Source organism: Corvus cornix, chromosome Z (assembly GCF_000738735.6).
Source record: "Corvus cornix cornix isolate S_Up_H32 chromosome Z, ASM73873v5, whole genome shotgun sequence".
In the NCBI taxonomy this organism is placed as follows: Eukaryota; Metazoa; Chordata; class Aves; order Passeriformes; family Corvidae; genus Corvus; species Corvus cornix.
Genome location: NC_046357.1, coordinates 59,765,216 through 59,780,759, shown reverse-complemented (window position 1 = coordinate 59,780,759; position 15,544 = coordinate 59,765,216). Strand labels below are relative to the sequence as shown.

The window sequence follows — 15,544 nt, the reverse complement described above, 5'->3', positions numbered from 1 at the left end:
CTGCATTAACATAATATTTCATACTTTCTATCTGGCAGCTAAAACCAAAACCCATTAAAAAATCAAATTAAATCACTTGTGCAATGGCCAGGACAGTCCAACTTCAAGAATCACAAATATCTTGAGAAAATTGTTACTTTCTTTAGAAGAGTCATACTATGACTGCAAAATTCTGACTAATCCTATTCTTTCATAAAACTGGGCAGGGCAGTAATGATGATGATACTCATGACAGTAATTTCTAAGAACATCTGAAGCTTCTCATACAAGTGATCTCGTCTTTGAAAGCCTTGGAAATGTAATCTGAAGGTGAATTACCCATCTGAAGCTGCATCTTAACAGTAAATTCATGTGAAATAACAAAATTTTCATTTAAAATACTTGCATAAATAAAAAAAAATAATTATTATTAGCTTTTTCCTACCATAATTCGTCATCTAGTTTTACCTACTTTATATCTGGTCCAATGAGTGAATGTCGTCTCAGCATAGCCCGGGCTTGTGCATTGGTTAAGTTAGTGGTTGACTCTTCATTAATGGACAGGATGCAGTCCCCTACACCAATCCGTCCATCACGACTTATTGAGCCTCCATGGATGACACTGCGAACTATCACTCCCAAACCATCTTTATTAGAACTTACTGTCATCCCTATACAAAAAACACATGAAACAGTTAATGTCTTTGAGCCACAGCTCTGGGTGCCAAGATAAAGAAATGTAACTTGGGGCACAGGGAAAGGAAAAGTCAGCTGACCTATCAATATCACCAAGCCTATAAATGTTGCTCTTAGTCTCACCCTTTGAGATAGCAATTACAAATCACAATCACAGTAGCTTTACTTTGTTGTCATTTCACATACTCAGCTCAATACAAAAAAATTTGGGACAGTGGAAATTAAAGCAAAAAATAAGAAAGATAATAAAATTGCTTTAAAACCATTTAAAGTCTCCACTCTGCTAATGGTTCACTGGGTTTATACACATTTTACTTTCGTTTATGACAACTCTCTTTGGAAAGAAGGTGAAATGATTAAACAGGTAATTAATAGGCTGAAAACAAATACACACTTATTTTCAACAGAAAGTGTGAATTAGATCCCACTGACATGGTGACTGCATTCCGGCTCTCCTATGTGGGCCATAGCTTAGACCCAGAAGAGTATCCTGACTTCTGTGAAAGTCTGCATACTGCTAATGGATACAGTCCAATATTTTACTTAAACCAGTATCCTACCTCTGGCACAGCAGAATACTGCTTCTCAATATTTATACATGCTTTAACTCCTCTTTCTTTTCAGTAATGGGAAATGAGACAGAAATGCTCTTGTCCCTCTTCTCCCACGGGGAACCCATACAGACTGACTTATGATGGGCTTCATGTGTCACTGTGACTGTTCTTACACACATGAGTTGTCACTTACCTTCAGGGCAGTCGGTGATCATGAAACAAACCCTAGTAACGGTTTCAGGAAAAACTGTTCTTCACTAAGGCAGTGTGAAAGGCAGGGCTGGGACCCTTGAAGTCCACCCAGTGGACTTCCACTATCTTAATACTGCTTCATAAAAACCATTTTATTTTTCTGAAATGTGGTTTGAAATTCTGAACCTAACTTTGCTGTTTAGCTAGGACAGTAACAGACATTACCAAGGGTAGTGAAATAGCACCTTAGAAAAACATACATACAACAAACTCCCTTTCCCTTTTTCTATGCTGATATCATTACAGATCTGGAAGGCTGGTGTCACACTTTGGACACCCACATTTTCAGGTTAAAAATGCAAATGCCACTGTAAAGTTGCCAAAACTTTTGCACAGGAAAATGGCATTTCAGCTCCTCTTCTGCATTTGGGTGCTTCTTATCTTTTAAATAATCACAGCCAAATGTTAAAGCTCCAGCTGTGGCTGGCTTTAAAGAGCTGCTGCAAACTATGGGTGACACCATTTAAAAGGAAAAAAGAAGTGCCAGTTCTCAACTCTCAATTATTTAATTGATTCAGCTGCAGCTTTCAACATCATTCACAGTTCTTGACTTAGCTCTTTTTTAAAAATGGAAGGTAAAATCAGAGCAGCCATGTGCGTAAAGTGGTCACTGTGCCCAGGCTGCTTCCCAGGCCAGAGCACACTCAGACTGGAAGAAAAATGGTACAGTCAAAAGCCAGAAGAAAGCAATATTCACATTCATACTTTGTACATATCAAGACCAGTCTTATTTTTCATGCATACAATGTCTGCAATATGCACCCTGCCCCAAGGCTGTATTTTCATGCTGTATTATGCTTGATATGAAATTTGCTATGATGTTCACTGCACTTAAAATACTCATACACATAAATGAAAACCTATTCCACTGAATGAAGAGTTTATTGCAAAGAAAACTTTTTTATACAAAATCCAGGTACCCCAAAATGCATTGTGACCTGCACTTGATACAGCCTAGCAATGAGGCCAGTAAAGGTAGTAGTTAACCGAGCACCTCATCCCAATGAAAGATAAACTTTATACCTGTATCAGCCTTTTCTACATCCTTCTGTTTTCAAAACCCTGACTTTAATTAGCCCTTTTGAAGGATGGCTGTTTCATGAAGGTGATACGCCACAGACCAAGCATCCAGCCATCAGAAAGCAGGTTACTCCAGGTCGAGGTGCCCACTGAAATACAGCATCACAGCTGTAATAGACTGACACCCACCTCTGCACAGCAAGGAAGTCCCGACTGGGGACTGTTTATAAACATCCAGTTCTGTGGACAGCCCATTTTAAAGCACTTGAAGAGTTACTGCTAATAGCCAGCACCGACACAAAGTCGTGCCCTGTCTGTCAATCCCAGAGAGTCTTCAAGAATATGCAGTTGGCTGGAAGAAACAGCACCAGGAACCTAAATCTAACTAAATGAACACACAAGCCGTGAACAGGAGGGACACATCACTGCCTTTCAACACAAAGCCTTCCCGGTGTGGGTTCTCGGAGGGGTTCTGTTCTTGTTCTCCCCCTCACACTGCCCAGGGCTACACCAGGGAGCAGGATAGGACAATGAAAAACATTATCATCTGTTGTGTGTGTTCACTCCAAAACATGTTTCTAGTCAGTATGCTCAGGAAGTTCCAGAGTGCAGATACCTAAAAACTTTGAACTTCACTACAAAATGGTAGTATCATTAAGCCAAAAATAATACCTATTAAATTTATCAATAATATGATTTTCAGAAACATTGAGGCACTTCGGATTCAAGTACAAATTTGAGGCAAGGAAGAAAACAGCTTGTTTAGACCCTTTTAACCATCCTCAGGAAACAAGACCATTTTGTGCTAACAATTACTTGGAAGTCTCGTCTGCAGCTCTTTGACCATAATATTCGTCTACAGGATTCCTCGGCTGTATCTTGTTTGTCCACGGTATTAGTACAGACATTGAAAATGCATTAAAATTGTTCTGTCAACATTTAGGAAAGACTAAACTCCTTTACGAGAAAATAAATTCTCAGTGAGACTGCACATTTCACTTTTGTGTTCACAGCGACAGCAAATGAATCCAGTGCCATCACAGTCAAAAAGGACAAGAGCAGCAAAGAATGAATATCCTGTCCCCACTAAATGGAAAATATTTAGTTTTTACCAATAAAACATACAAGGGAAACCAAAAGCCATATTCCTGAAGAGGTTACAAAAAAAGTCCGCTAACTTACCTAGGCTTGAATTGCCTTTTGCAATAGTGATTGTCTTCTCATACACGTTTTTGACTGAATTTGGGGGTGTGGAACTTCCCTCCAAAGATACTGGGCATCTCTTTTCCATTAAAAGCAATTGATCCTAACATAAGGAAAAATAACATTAGTTCAGATTACCAACATAAAAATATGATTCATCATACTGATCTCAACTACTTTTGCCTTATACAAAAGCCATGGACATAATTAAGTCAGACTCCTTATATACACATTGGTATAGTCAGTTCATCAAAGATCAAACAAACATCATGATTTCTGTTTTCATTCAGGCAATATACCAAATCTACCAAAAAGCATGATTTTAATTTAGGGACATCAAAATTAGTAAGATGAATTCAAGGGCCTCAGATTCATTCACCATAGATGTCTGACAATTTGCCAGTACTAAGTAACAAATCTTGTATGAAATTGCAGCTTTTTTAAGCATTTCTTAATAAGCCACTAAACAGAACAAATAAGAAACACATGTCACAGTGACTGAAACATAAAGGAATATTATGTTTGCACACAGCAGCATCACAGGTCAGTTTGTGAGCTGAACTGCACAGGCTTGCAAGAACACCATGATGCAGGATATTCACACCACTCCCCCTTGGTTTCCTAGGCCAGATTCCAGCTATGTGCCTCCTATTTGCACTCATGCCCCTGTGAAGGTTAACAAGGGCTACAAAAACTCCCGTGTCCTGCCCAGTGGGTACACTGCGGTCCAGCAGTATCTAATGATGTGAGGCCTTAGAAGACTTGTATATGCCCCTGTACTGCCAGGCTCTGAGAAAATTCTATCTTGATGCCAGAAATTACGCCCTGTTGGAAAAGTCTAAATTCCAAAGTTTTGGTGTGAGCTCACACATTTGAAGGACATTAATAATCAAAGAACTACATGTGGTTGTTGGCCAGTGACAATTTCTGTACGGAATTCTTTGGCCTAATTACAGGCTTTCTGTACGCTTTTAAATTATTATCAAAAAAAAAAAGGAAAATAACTACTTTTTCATGGGGATCAAGCTGTGGGGTAGTAGCAAGGCTTATATTTAGTACAATTTCTGGTGCTGTCTGAGATCCTGTCCATGTTGCTGTATTTTCACTTTCATTTTGGTTGATATCCGAAACATCCAGAGTCAGAAGATCTGTTTTAGTTAAATCACTTGCAGTTTCCAGGCTACAGTCCACTACAGACTTTTCATCTCTCAGTCTCTGATCCAGATTCATGTTGTACAGATTCTTCTCAGATACACGGAAATCAGCTGCAGCATTTGGGCATTCCTCTCCAACAGACTGTTCAACACAGGAGACAGTGAACAATTACCATTCATTTGTAGTATAATTCAAAACCACATATCATGCTAAAACCTTAAACAAAAACTAATCTCATAGAATTTAAACATACTGCTGTAAGATCAGTAAGATCAACCTCATCTGCAATTCCCGACAGGCATTCATTCTACTATACAGTGAACTTGATTTCTTAAACAATTTCTTCTGCTTTATAATACCAGAAATCAGTAAAGTAAGTTACTAACTCTAACTTGGTACTCTTCAATAACTTTCTACTAACTACAGCAAAGTAACATTCACTTACACATTCTCATACTAGACATAATTCCAGTAAGTTTTTAAAATTCAAGCATCCAATTGTTTTTCTCAGGTGAAAGAACTTTGCAAGACCAATGTCTTTACTTTCAGCACACTTAGCAAGAAAAGATGAATTCCATACAGCTCAGACATAAGAATGCAACGTAATCATCCATTTAACTGAGCAGAAACATATTAAGATTTCTCTTTCTCAGAAAGAGTGACAAGTACAAACTTGGTCAAACCTCAGCAAAAAGTGAATATGGGGGATTTGAAGTGTCACAACAATGAAATACAATAATGCAATTACAGAAGCTTACTGGATAATACTTATTGCAAATCTAACAATTATGGCTGCAGTACTAGGACTAAGTTCTCTACACATTCGTTTAGACTTCCACAGTTCTGAGGTGCTGCCTTTGAAATGTTTCAAGGGATTTCAATAATCACAATATTCTGGAAAAAAAACCTTCAAATATTCTCTAGCTGACCTTTTAAAGTAAGTTATTTTAAAAACATGTATGCCATTAGATTTTAAAAAGATACATTGAGGACTCAGAGGTTAGACTTACAGGCTCTGTATCAGTATTAGGGATTTTTCTCTGAAATGCAAAAAAAGTAGTCAGAAACAACTACCTCTATCTGTCTTAGTTGTTATCCGCTGGTCCTATTAATTGTTCTATTCTTTTTTCAAAAAGTTGGAAAGATTCCCAGGATTTGGGGATATTTTGCAACATTTTGTCTCAAGAGCCATAGAATTCATTTTTGTCAACTTTCATGAGGTGCATACATGCTTGTTCTGTCCCCAGACAAGAATCAAAAAAGCCTAACAAGTAAATAAGTAGTTTAAGTAACAGCTGAGAAGATAATTGAGCAAAGTCTAAATACAACTAATCTGTATGATATAATCAATGACATAATTTTCTACCTTTCTGAGAAAAGAACACGAGTACTATAATCTATTAAAATTATTTTACAAGGTTTCAAATACTTCTGGGACATCTACTCTGTTGTGTATCCATTTCCAGACCAGTGAAAACAAGCATCAGATTATACTAACCATTTATTTCATATGTCATATATACATATTAAGAGTTGCATCATATGCTTGTTTTTATTTTTATTTCACTTAAAGTCAGTGCTGTAATTTTTTAAGAATAACACACTTTCAGGAATTTGTAACTATAGTAACATGTGGCCTCACTAGAGCATCTTCATTTTAAGTATGTTTTTCATCATCTATTTTAAATGTGACACCAAAGTGACACTCAGAACCTGCCAACTGCCCTGCAGCCAGAAATAACTGAAATATCTCTGCATTCCTCATAGCATCAAGTAGTGCTGTTTTAATTTTTATTCCATTTCACCTGCTTCAAAAGTCTTCATTAATGAACAGATTTTCCCACTATGTTTGTTTTGTGAACCACGAATATGTTACTTGATGAGAACTTAATGCTCACCTCATACTGGTATACAGAGATGAACACTGAAAAGTCAGGACCGTGGCATTTTAAAAGAACATGTAAACCAAAGCTATCTTTAAGTCGCTGCTGAAAATAACTAAAGACTCTCTAGAGCCTCAATGTACTACATAATGTAGATCCAGTCTCTATCTCACAAAATGCTCCTAAGCATGTAAAATGCATAATCCATTTAAGTAACAATTACAGAGTTAAACAATGCAAGCTGTCCCACTGGCACAGCAGAGATGTGCTCTTCTGTGGATTAGGAGAAACCATTAGAAGATGAATCTAGTTTTCCAACCAGCCTCTCATAAGGGCTAAATGTATTCCAGAAAGGTTAACGGCAGCTACTGCAGCTCAGGTGTGGCCGAAAAAGCAGCAGCTACTCTACTCAAGACCACAGACTGCAAAACCAGTGGTTTTCAATGATGACTGCTAGGAGAATGGAATTGGAAGGCTCTAGGTTAGTGAAATAAATCTAAAGATTTAAAAGAAAAAACAAATATGAAAAACCATGGAAAGAAACAAAACACAATCAGGTCATTATGAGTATGTGACCAAGAACCAAAAAAAGCTACCTGTCTTCTTAACACTGTTAAATAAATATTCATTTATTGCTTTAAATAAAAATTATTAGCAGAGTTTTGATGTATACATATTTAATTACAGCATCATTATGAAAATTTCATTCAAAACCACAGAAACATACTAATTTTGAAGCATAAAAGCAAAACTTAGGATGAATATTTACTCTTGCTTTTCATACTAAAATACCATAGAGCAACACAGTCATTTTGTGTTACCACTCTTTACTATGCTTTGAATGACAATTATATTTTTCTAGCAGACTGCTCACCACACCTTTAATACTACAAACACCTCACCATACTCTGGCTAAATCATGCCTTATCTAGCAAAAATCCAAGCTTTGTGCCTCCTATCTGCCTCTCTCTTCAACAAAGACATCTGCAAGACGTCAGCATTACTCTAAACAAAAATTTAACTTTGTAACAAATAGAGCATTTTGATCCATGATGACACAAAACATTTATATCTGATAATACAGCCTGCTCACACTTAAAGTTTGCCATCAATAAAACCATCCTCATTTTTACCTTTGGAGTTGATAATGGAAGAGAAAAGCTGTCGTTCACCTCACCGCTACAGGCGCTGTCATGCAGAGCTGTCACTGAATCCTGGAAGACGTCTCTCTCTAGAGAATACTGTGATTCAAAGGTGGACTCATCCGCTAGATCTGCCTCGCCAGAGTCCACCTAACAACAAAAGCAATTCAATCAGCCAGGCTGTTGCCATCATACCACATAAGCTCCAAACACATGCACACCAGCCACTACATACTGATACTTTTCTTCTTTTTTTTTTGGTATTCCGTGTTTAGATTGAAATTACATTTCCACAGTGCAGTAGGAAAATTTTCTGCTTCCAGTAATAATCTGTATTACCACAACTTCAAAGCTTGCAAAGAATATCTGAAGTAGAGCCAGAGTCTGAACCAGAGGAAGTTGCAGGGCTGAGGCAGGCTCATGCCTATTAATAGAAGTATAAAGCATTGGGAGAATTCTGCTGTAGTCCTTGGTGTCAATATTTTGATTTCTTTAGGGCTTTTTTTCTTTTCTTTTTAATTTTCTTTTAAAAACATTAGCATGGAAAAAATAATGAGCTTTACTTAGTGCCACATGTCAGGAATGTTCACTTGACTCAACTTCTTAGGCTCAGTTATTTTTATATGCTTTTAAAAACAATCATCTGGAAACTGCAGTGCTTTACAGAACATTTACATGAAAAAATCATTACATTATATTTTTATTAGATTTTAAATTATTTTGGTTTTGACAACAAGATTACTATGGGCATTCCTGTATTTCTATTTCTCTTTTATTTATGAGAAATAAAATTTTTAGAAGAGTTTCAGACATAGACATGAGTTCATGGGTATTTTTGCCTTTTTTTTTTTTAATGAAACAATTTTTCCCAAGACTCATTCTTTCAAATACTAGAATAAAACTAAGCCCTAAAAATCCTAATTTATGGTGCTTTATATACTACACTTTGATTATTATTTTATGTCCCCAGCAGAGCTCAAGAACATAGTGTAGGCCAACAAAAATGATCACTGGGTTAAGAGCCATGCCCGTATAATAAACTTGTATGAAGCAGATGAGTGCACCCACCTACAGAGATGGGACTAACTTGTTTTTCAGCCCCTGTCGTTCATCATACTATGAATTCATTATAGCAATAGCAACAATTGCCTGCAGTAATTCAACATATTGATTCCTTTTCAGGGTAAAAAGGATTTTTTTTTTTAATTATTTCAAGCCTGAAGACTTAACTACTAATCCAAACTGCTTCTTTGCTGTAACTTACTCTCAGCTCATCTTCTGGAAAATGCATATTTATTTTACCAAAGCTATGCTCTAAAAAAAGTATTGTGAAAATTCAGGACAGATCTGTAGAATCTGAGTACAGATCTGTCTACAAAAAAGAATTATCTCATATGTGCACTCTGAAAACATATCTTCAGCTGGGTGACTGCACATTTAGTTTCCTATTTTGCACATTCAATTAGAAACTGACAAACTTGATTGACAATTTTATTATGTCATGTATTTTCCTTGCTTTTTTTCACAAGTTTTTTTAAATATGAACCACAGACGGAAGTCAAAATTTTAGATAGTTTTAATCTGATCATTTCAACACATCTTTAATTAAAGGTCATTTAGAATATAAAACTCATGCTTCTTCTCAATGAATGGAGCAAGACAAACACTATTACCTAACTGCTAAAGGGAACAAACTGAAGAATTAAAAACATGCAGTCTGTTTAAAGGGAAGTTAATAAGCCAGCTTGTCATCTGCAAATGTGAAAAAACAGCAAATATGCTGGAAGCAGTAATGCAGAGATTTTCACCTTGACAGGACCCATTTCAGGTTTTTGTTTAGTTTTGAGTTTTTCTGTAGTGAACTAAGTTCTGGTGCTTAGAAACTGCTTCCCTGCTCAAGTCCCCAGAAAATAAGGGCCTAATAATTTCAACATTAGATCCAGACCAGAAAAATAACTATAAGGATTCACACTTAGAATACATACATATACATATCTATTCTGGGTTGGTTTTTTTTTATTTTGCGGGAGGAGGAGTTGGCGGATTTTTTGCTTTTTTGTAGAGCCCTATTTCCTGTGTCTTTTTAATCTGAGTTTTTATTGGTAACTTCTGGGCTATATAAGGCACTGAATGCTCAGGTAAGCCGCATTGTTTGTACAAGTGAACACCTTTTGACCTTGTAAATCTCATAATCACTGATTGATGTTGAAGGCTGAAGAATATTATTAGGAGGAAGTATTTGCAGCTTTCAAAGACAGCACTCCTTGTAAAGCTGGATTACATGCAAAAAGGGAGTATCAAAATCTTTCCATGGTAAAGAAGTGATGTATTACGATACACAGAAGAATAAGCACATGAACATTTTGCTAAAAAAGGTGAGATTTCCAAAAGGATGCTCAGTGCATGCAAGGACAAGTGGATGCAAGGATAGCCATGCACTTTTGAAAACATCAGCAAAGTATGTTTTTTTCCCCCCAGTAATTAATATATCATAGGCCAGATTCACAGCTCATGCAAAAAGCTGAAGTCTCTAGATGCCAATTTCTACAATGTCAGGATCCATCCCACCTACGGTGGATGAGTAACGTAAAGACAGCAAACACTAAAAAATATGCAGTAATAACTGGACAGTGACAAGGCAACTCCTTTCACTACAAAATGCAAAGACTGAAGAAATCTGTGGTAAGTTGGGCCACTAACCAGAGCCAGCTCAGCATGGAAGAGGGCTGCATCAGCTGGCCCCTCTTCCTCAAGTGACTGGGCAGTGTAGAAAAAGCAATCTTCCTTAGCAGAGACATAGCCCTCCTCAGGTGAAAGCTGCAGAAAGAACGAAGCTCTGAGTCGGATGAGTGGCCTGAACACAGGAGGTGCAGAGTGCATTCTGCAAGGGGGGCAGGGGGCTGTTTAGAAAGGCAGATGGATTCCAAATGCAGCAAAGAGTTCATTTCAACCACAGTCATAGTATTCAGTAGGTAAAGAGACAACTTTTTTTTTCAAATTTACCTGAATTGATTCAGCTTCACACCTCATTCTGTAACCCCAAGTAACAAAAAAGGCTTATCCAGGTATACCACAGATCCCACAACTTAGTCTAAGCTCATTTTCAGTTTCTGTTCTTAATAAAGATATACTAAAACTGCCGCCACAGCTGCCAACAGAGAAAGAGCCTAGTAGCAAAGGTCTTTATAACCTTGCTAGACACAGAGCAATCTTGTTTGCAGGCACTCTCTGTTTTACAATTGTATCTGCCAGACTCTAGAGGACAAAACGTAATTCTGACTCTAAACCAATAGCTTTTTCCAACATAATTTGTTAGTAGGTGCATTTTGTCCAGTACTGCAAAAAAAGCAGTGATTATTTGCAATGTTAAATTAGTTGGCAAGCATAACAAAGGAAATACTGAAGTATTGCCTTATGTTTACAACTTTTGGGAACAGAAACAAAACCCCCATGTATTTTCTCTTTTAAAGTGACATCTTCTAGAGTATGCAATTTTTGATTGCAATTAAGATGGAGTCTCCAATAAAAAAAATAATTTAACAGAGCAGGTTAAAACATACTCTCCTACTACAAAAAGTAAAGTTTCTGGGAACTTAAACTACAGCCATTCCCTCCCACTCTCTCCGCAAAGATCTACTAAGAATGAAAATTTGGTATCTACATCCACAAGGATTACAAGATTATCAACTCCTGAAAAGCAAAAATTAACCCCTAAAACTGTGCTTGGGCTTACTAATACAGAGAAAGGTATCTTCCCCATATGTATGAACTAACGCCATTCTACTGATTTGAATTTAACCCATCAGAGACCTTAGTTCCCTAGCATTCTTACTGATACACTATCTCAGCCACGACAGGTCTCCTTCAACTTCCTTTTTTGAATTGTTACAGACTATCTTCTAAAGCCAAGCTGGAAATAACCAGCTGTATAGATGCATACAAACTGAAGACTACACACTATTACATAAACAAAGTGTGCTGTATGAATACCAATATTGCATATATACTTGTGAGGGACTGGAATGCTAGTGGTCGATGAGTCAGACACTTACAGAAGCAGCAAGTGCTTTGTTGACCAGGCACAAAGTAATCACCCAGACGCAGAGAGTGTACACACACACGACCAGAGACTGCAAGCTGGGTTTTGAGCCAGATAAGGGAAGAAGCTAGTAAAAAGCAAATCCTGTGAGGTGGGATAGTGCTTTTTATCATGCCCATTACACAAGTGGCTCAGGTGTGAAAACTCCCCTCTGGAGAAGTGCCAAGACACTCACACATATGCTGAAGGTATTCATGCCTTGTCATGGGCTATAATTGGCTAAACTATGTGGTCCTGAAAGGAAGCTGTAATATCTTAGGTGTCATAAACCATCAAAGACTCTAGAAATGCCTCGTGATCTACAGTGTTACATGAGACAGTGCAGAACTTTCCATCCCAGGGGAAGTACCTGGACCTGGACATTCTCATCCAGCCTAAGTGTATATTAACCCACTGAACTTTGTGTTTCATGGGTTTCCCCTATCCCTGATGGACCAAGACTCTGACCAGCGGTTCAAACAAGGGGCATCAAAATCACAACAATCAAGGGGCATCAAAATCACAACAATCAAGTCTTGTCACTGGATCCATGGGTGGTGACTACATGCCTTTCTACCCTCATCCTTTCTCTTTCTTTTCCCTTATACATTTTCCTAAAGTATTACTTTTATGCTTTTATAGTGTTGCATTTCTAACCAAAATGCCTACATTTTAAAATTTGCCAAGCACCTTTTTCTACCTTAATGTTATAAAGCTTGTAAGTAAAAGTTTGTTATTGAACCTGTTGAAAGTTTTGTTGTTTCTCCCACACACCACCCAGAATAAATCAAACACCCTCTCTGAGCAGCATAACAGGCGTAACAATACTATACCCTGCAAAGGAAAGGATTTGGTAAATTCCAGGCAAATCAAATAAAAACAACTTTATGTCACCATCTCACACATTCAGAGAACTATGTAAAGTGTACAGCGTACATTATTATCCCTGTCAACTTTCAGCCCTGAAAGACTCTGCTGGTTGCAAGGTGCTTTGCTGTTCTCTCAGCTGCAAGACAGGTGTGCTAGGTCCTGCAAACACTACACCAGCCATACACTATCCCAGCCACTCCTACATGCAAGACAATAGTTGGGCCACCCAGGTGTACCCCAAAACACACAAAATGTATGGAGAAGTCAGGACCAGTATGTACCAGCTTGAATGACATGATAAGTACACACTGAATTCCCAAATCCTTACAGGCAGTGGTTTTGCAACTCCTATTTTAACTGTTCCTGTTGGGGCTCCTTTCAGTGCTTGCACTGCTTCCTCCAGGCTGCCATTTTCCAGGTTGATATCATTGACAAACATAAGCCGATCTCCGGGAAGAAGTCTGCCATCTTGCTCAGCCACACCCCCAGGAACTAATGAGCGAATCACAATTACAGTGTTTGCTGGATCAACAGGATCCTAATTAAATAAAGGAAGAAAAAGATTTCATTGTTTTACTCTTTTATATCTTGAAAGGTGAATTTTTATTCTTGAGCTTTTACGAACCAGAATTGTGTTAAGAAGTGTTGCTCTCCTCCAGATGAATCTTCAGTAGGAGCAAACCCTCCCGTCTGTATGGTCCATACATTTAGACCTCCACTTATTTTTAATTCTTAAACATGAAAATTATTACTCCTTTGTAGGTGATGTTCCATCATGTATCTTCAGTACAAAATACTACTAAATTGCAGAATGTTGTCCATACACATCAGAAATTCATATACTTCTTACTGCAATGGCGGTGTTGCAAACGCCATCCTCCCTTACACTCAGAGGTTTGAGGACACAGGTGGGCAATGTAGACTGGGGCAAATGTAACAATGTAGACTGGGGACAAAGGAGTTCTTTTCAATAACTGTCTGATACTTCATGATCTTGCTCAACTGAGAAAGCACTCTTCAAGAGGCAAGTTCTTGCACATGCCTAATCAAATACTTACATGAGACAGGAATGTACCGATACAGGACTCTAATCAACAAGACAAAACAAAGTGGTGTTTGCTTTTAAGAAAGAAAACTGCTTTTAAGTGACCATCCTCCAATACACTGATTTTTATAAAAAGAGCTAGCATCAAATACTAGTAACAGGAACATGTGATTCTGCTATAACAACTATCACACATGCAAAATATTTGTGTGATTCTTACAGAACTACATTCACAAGGAACATCATGTTAATACTTCCAACATGCAGTTCACTTGAGTGCATGAACAGAAAAAAACCCCAAAAAATGTAATCATGTAACAGCTTTACTGATAGCAAAGGTAGAGAAAAACGAACATCTACAAATCAGCACACAGTTGTAACAAGTTTCCATGTCAAGACGTACATCTGAAAGGATGGACACCATCAAGGTGACATGAGAAAGCCACAGGAACAGGGAGACTGGTGAAAGTTGGTATGGGAGAGAAGTGTTGATGGAGGGAGGGAAGGAAGGAAGGACATCAAGAAGATCCTTATCATCTGATGGCAGTTAATGCAGTAAAAAGTATGCCTGGAGCAATAAGACACTTCACAAGTGGAAATAACTAGCAGTGCTGCAGATAGTGCTTGAGCCTGAGCACTGACATCTTCCTGACTATTTTAACAACAAATACTTGCACTGTAACTTTAGAAGGCACTGCTTGACACACTTTTGGGGAAAAAAAAAAAAGAAACAAGCCTCTCTAGTCTATGTGATAGTCTTCCTTAAGGTTAGAAATTATGTAGACTTTTCTACAGGCCTGCCATTGTATAAAACATGAGGAATGTATTAGTATGAACATAATTCTCCTAACTTTAGTCACTGTTCATTGGAAATCAATTGAAAATTTGATGGAAACAGCAAAATACCAATATAAATCTCAGTGTAAATTTATTATTCACAGTCTTATAAGAAAGCAAAACTTCGGTGACAGTGAATTTTTTTTACTGCATATTGAAAGAGACAACAAATGAGAATACACAAATATTATAACATAAAAAAAAAGCTAAGTTTCAGAAAGCTGACTAAAGTTGTAAGACCAACTCACATTTGAAAAATATATTAACCAATATAAGGCACTTCCCACAAGCCTTTACTACTGTTACCCATAAACAAAATTCAGTCACTAACCACATACGAACCCACCATTTTTCTTAATGCTCAGAAAAGGCTTAAGCAAAAATATGTTTCACCATGTGCTGACATGGACTTCAAATACTCAGGCTCATCTGTGATGTCTGACTGCAGAGCATCATGAGCAACATATTAAAGAGTAGTCACTGATTCATAAAAGACACTTGACTATGCCTTTATCCTTCACCTTATTTCTCTACACTGCTCTTCTCCTTATCAGTGCGCAAATGCAATCTCTAAGGCATAGGTTAATTCTAAGGAGTGCCCTGGGGCCGTAATTTCCACCTGGAAGTGATCTCCAGATGTAAATGCATATACTCCTAGGGACAAGATCCAACAGAGATCTGGACAGAGACCTGATTCCACAGCACCACAAAACAGCTCAGCAAAAGCCTACATAGACCACAGGGAGAAATTACTTGAGGTTCAATTAAAAATCATCCACTGGAAAACTGGGAACAGAAGGAATATTTGTTCTGGGATCCTGACCATGTGA

The 15,544-nt window shown here is 37.6% G+C and overlaps 1 protein-coding gene across 20 annotated transcripts in view; it reads right to left on the bottom strand.

The window, feature by feature from the left end:
* The window catches only part of MPDZ (multiple PDZ domain crumbs cell polarity complex component), a 101,944-nt gene that overhangs the window by 48,202 nt on the left and 38,198 nt on the right, over positions 1 to 15,544 (bottom strand). For 18 of the 20 annotated variants that reach the window (XM_039566522.1, XM_039566520.1, XM_039566524.1 and 15 more), the window contains 6 exons: positions 13,161 to 13,370; positions 10,585 to 10,701; positions 7,876 to 8,034; positions 4,713 to 5,000; positions 3,684 to 3,807; positions 452 to 650 (listed from right to left, as the gene is read on the bottom strand). In XM_039566522.1, the coding sequence (XP_039422456.1) occupies positions 452 to 650; positions 3,684 to 3,807; positions 4,713 to 5,000; positions 7,876 to 8,034; positions 10,585 to 10,701; positions 13,161 to 13,370 (1,097 nt within the window). The remainder of the gene's footprint in view (positions 1 to 451; positions 651 to 3,683; positions 3,808 to 4,712; positions 5,001 to 7,875; positions 8,035 to 10,584; positions 10,702 to 13,160; positions 13,371 to 15,544) is intronic. The other 2 variants (XM_039566527.1, XM_039566531.1) reach the window with 2 other exon arrangements.